Consider the following 1,707-nt stretch of genomic DNA (forward strand, 5'->3'; position numbering starts at 1 on the left):
ATGCTGTGTTTGCTCTCTTTTGTTTTCTAACGCAGAAGAGATCTAAATGCTACAAGAAGGTGACATACATAATAAGGTTCATCCATTAGAAAACAACTTCATCCAGATTCTGATAAAAAACAAAAATTCTTTGAGAGACAGCGCTTGTATATATACCATTTGAAACATTACCTTCAGAGCATATCAGTTTTTCAAACACAACTTCTACATCCCATCAATCTTGTTACAAAAACATGACTTCCATGGGGAAAAACCAGCACGTTTTGGCTCTACTTCTCCTTCTCGCAATTTTCACTTCCCAAGTAATGTCCCGCAACATCAATGAGGGATCCATGGCCCAAAGACATGAGCAGTGGATGAAAAAATATGGTAAAACATATAAGAATGCTGCAGAGAAGCAAAAACGTTTCCTCATATTCAAGGACAATGTTCAATTCATTGAATCCTTCAATGCTGCTGGCAACAAACCTTACAAGCTCGGCATCAATCACCTAGCTGACCAAACCAACGAAGAATTCATTGCTTCCCACACTGGATACAAGGGATCTCATAAGTTGAAAGAAACAGCACAAACATCGTTCAAGTATGAAAACGTTACTCTTATTCCTACTGCAGTGGATTGGAGGCAAAATGGAGCTGTTACTCAAATCAAGGACCAAGGCCAATGTGGTATAGCACAAACCAAACCCTACAATATAAGTGACCCTTATAATTTGTTACATAACCTTTTAACAATTGCATGACATTAACAAAAATTTGGTTTCAAAACCAGGTAGCTGCTGGGCATTTTCAACAGTTGCTGCAACAGAAGGTATCTACCAGATAACTACAGGTAAGTTAGTGTCTCTCTCAGAGCAAGAGTTAGTGGATTGTGACAGTGTGGATCAAGGATGTAATGGAGGTCTCATGGAAGATGGTTTCGAATTCATTATAAAAAATGGTGGAATCACCAGTGAGGCTAACTACCCCTACACTGGAGTTAATGGAACTTGTGACACAACGAAAGAGGCTTCTCCTGAAGCTCAAATAAAAGGGTATGAAACGGTACCTGCAAATAGTGAGGACGCACTGCAGAAAGCTGTTGCAAACCAACCAGTGTCAGTTAGCATTGATGCTGGAGGATCTGCTTTCCAATTTTACAAAACTGGGGTTTTCACTGGAGAATGTGGAACTGAACTAGACCATGGTGTTACTGCAGTTGGCTATGGTATCACCGATAATGGTACTGAGTTTTGGATAGTAAAGAATTCATGGGGCACAGAATGGGGTGAACAAGGATACATAAGAATGGAACGAGGCATAGATGCTAAAGAAGGCCTTTGTGGCATTGCCATGGATGCTTCATACCCAATTGCTTGATTTACTATGTAATATTGTTTGACATTCGTCCTCTTGGTAATGCTTTTAAATTTAAATATTCAGTTTGAAATTGATGTATTGTAAGTGTAGTTCAATGCAAGATAAAGTGTTTGTAATTTGTGTTTTCCTAGTCAAACTTTGAATTTGTAAAAGTTGTACTCGTGATTTTAAGAATTGGGATATTAGGAATCCAGACACAATAAAACTAAACAAAAAGTCAGTTATTTTTGTCATTGATATATATTCTAAAATTATATATTAATGTATCACGTTTCAATCCAATAAATTCGTCTTAACCTCTTCTAACATATATTAAAATTTATTTAATTTATTGTTTGGCCAACGTTA

At 37.1% G+C, this 1,707-nt stretch overlaps 1 protein-coding gene across 1 annotated transcript; it reads left to right on the plus strand.

Annotated features, from left to right (window-relative positions):
• Positions 1–233: 233 nt before the first annotated feature.
• Positions 234–1,359, plus strand: LOC108340020 (zingipain-2). Its single transcript, XM_017577250.1, has 2 exons — positions 234–669; positions 773–1,359. The coding sequence occupies exons 1-2, from the start codon at positions 234–236 to the stop codon at positions 1,357–1,359; spliced, it is 1,023 nt and encodes a 340-aa protein (XP_017432739.1).
• The last annotated feature ends 348 nt before the right edge of the window (positions 1,360–1,707 follow it).

Source organism: Vigna angularis, chromosome 5, assembly GCF_016808095.1.
Source record: "Vigna angularis cultivar LongXiaoDou No.4 chromosome 5, ASM1680809v1, whole genome shotgun sequence".
Taxonomy (NCBI): Eukaryota; Viridiplantae; Streptophyta; class Magnoliopsida; order Fabales; family Fabaceae; genus Vigna; species Vigna angularis.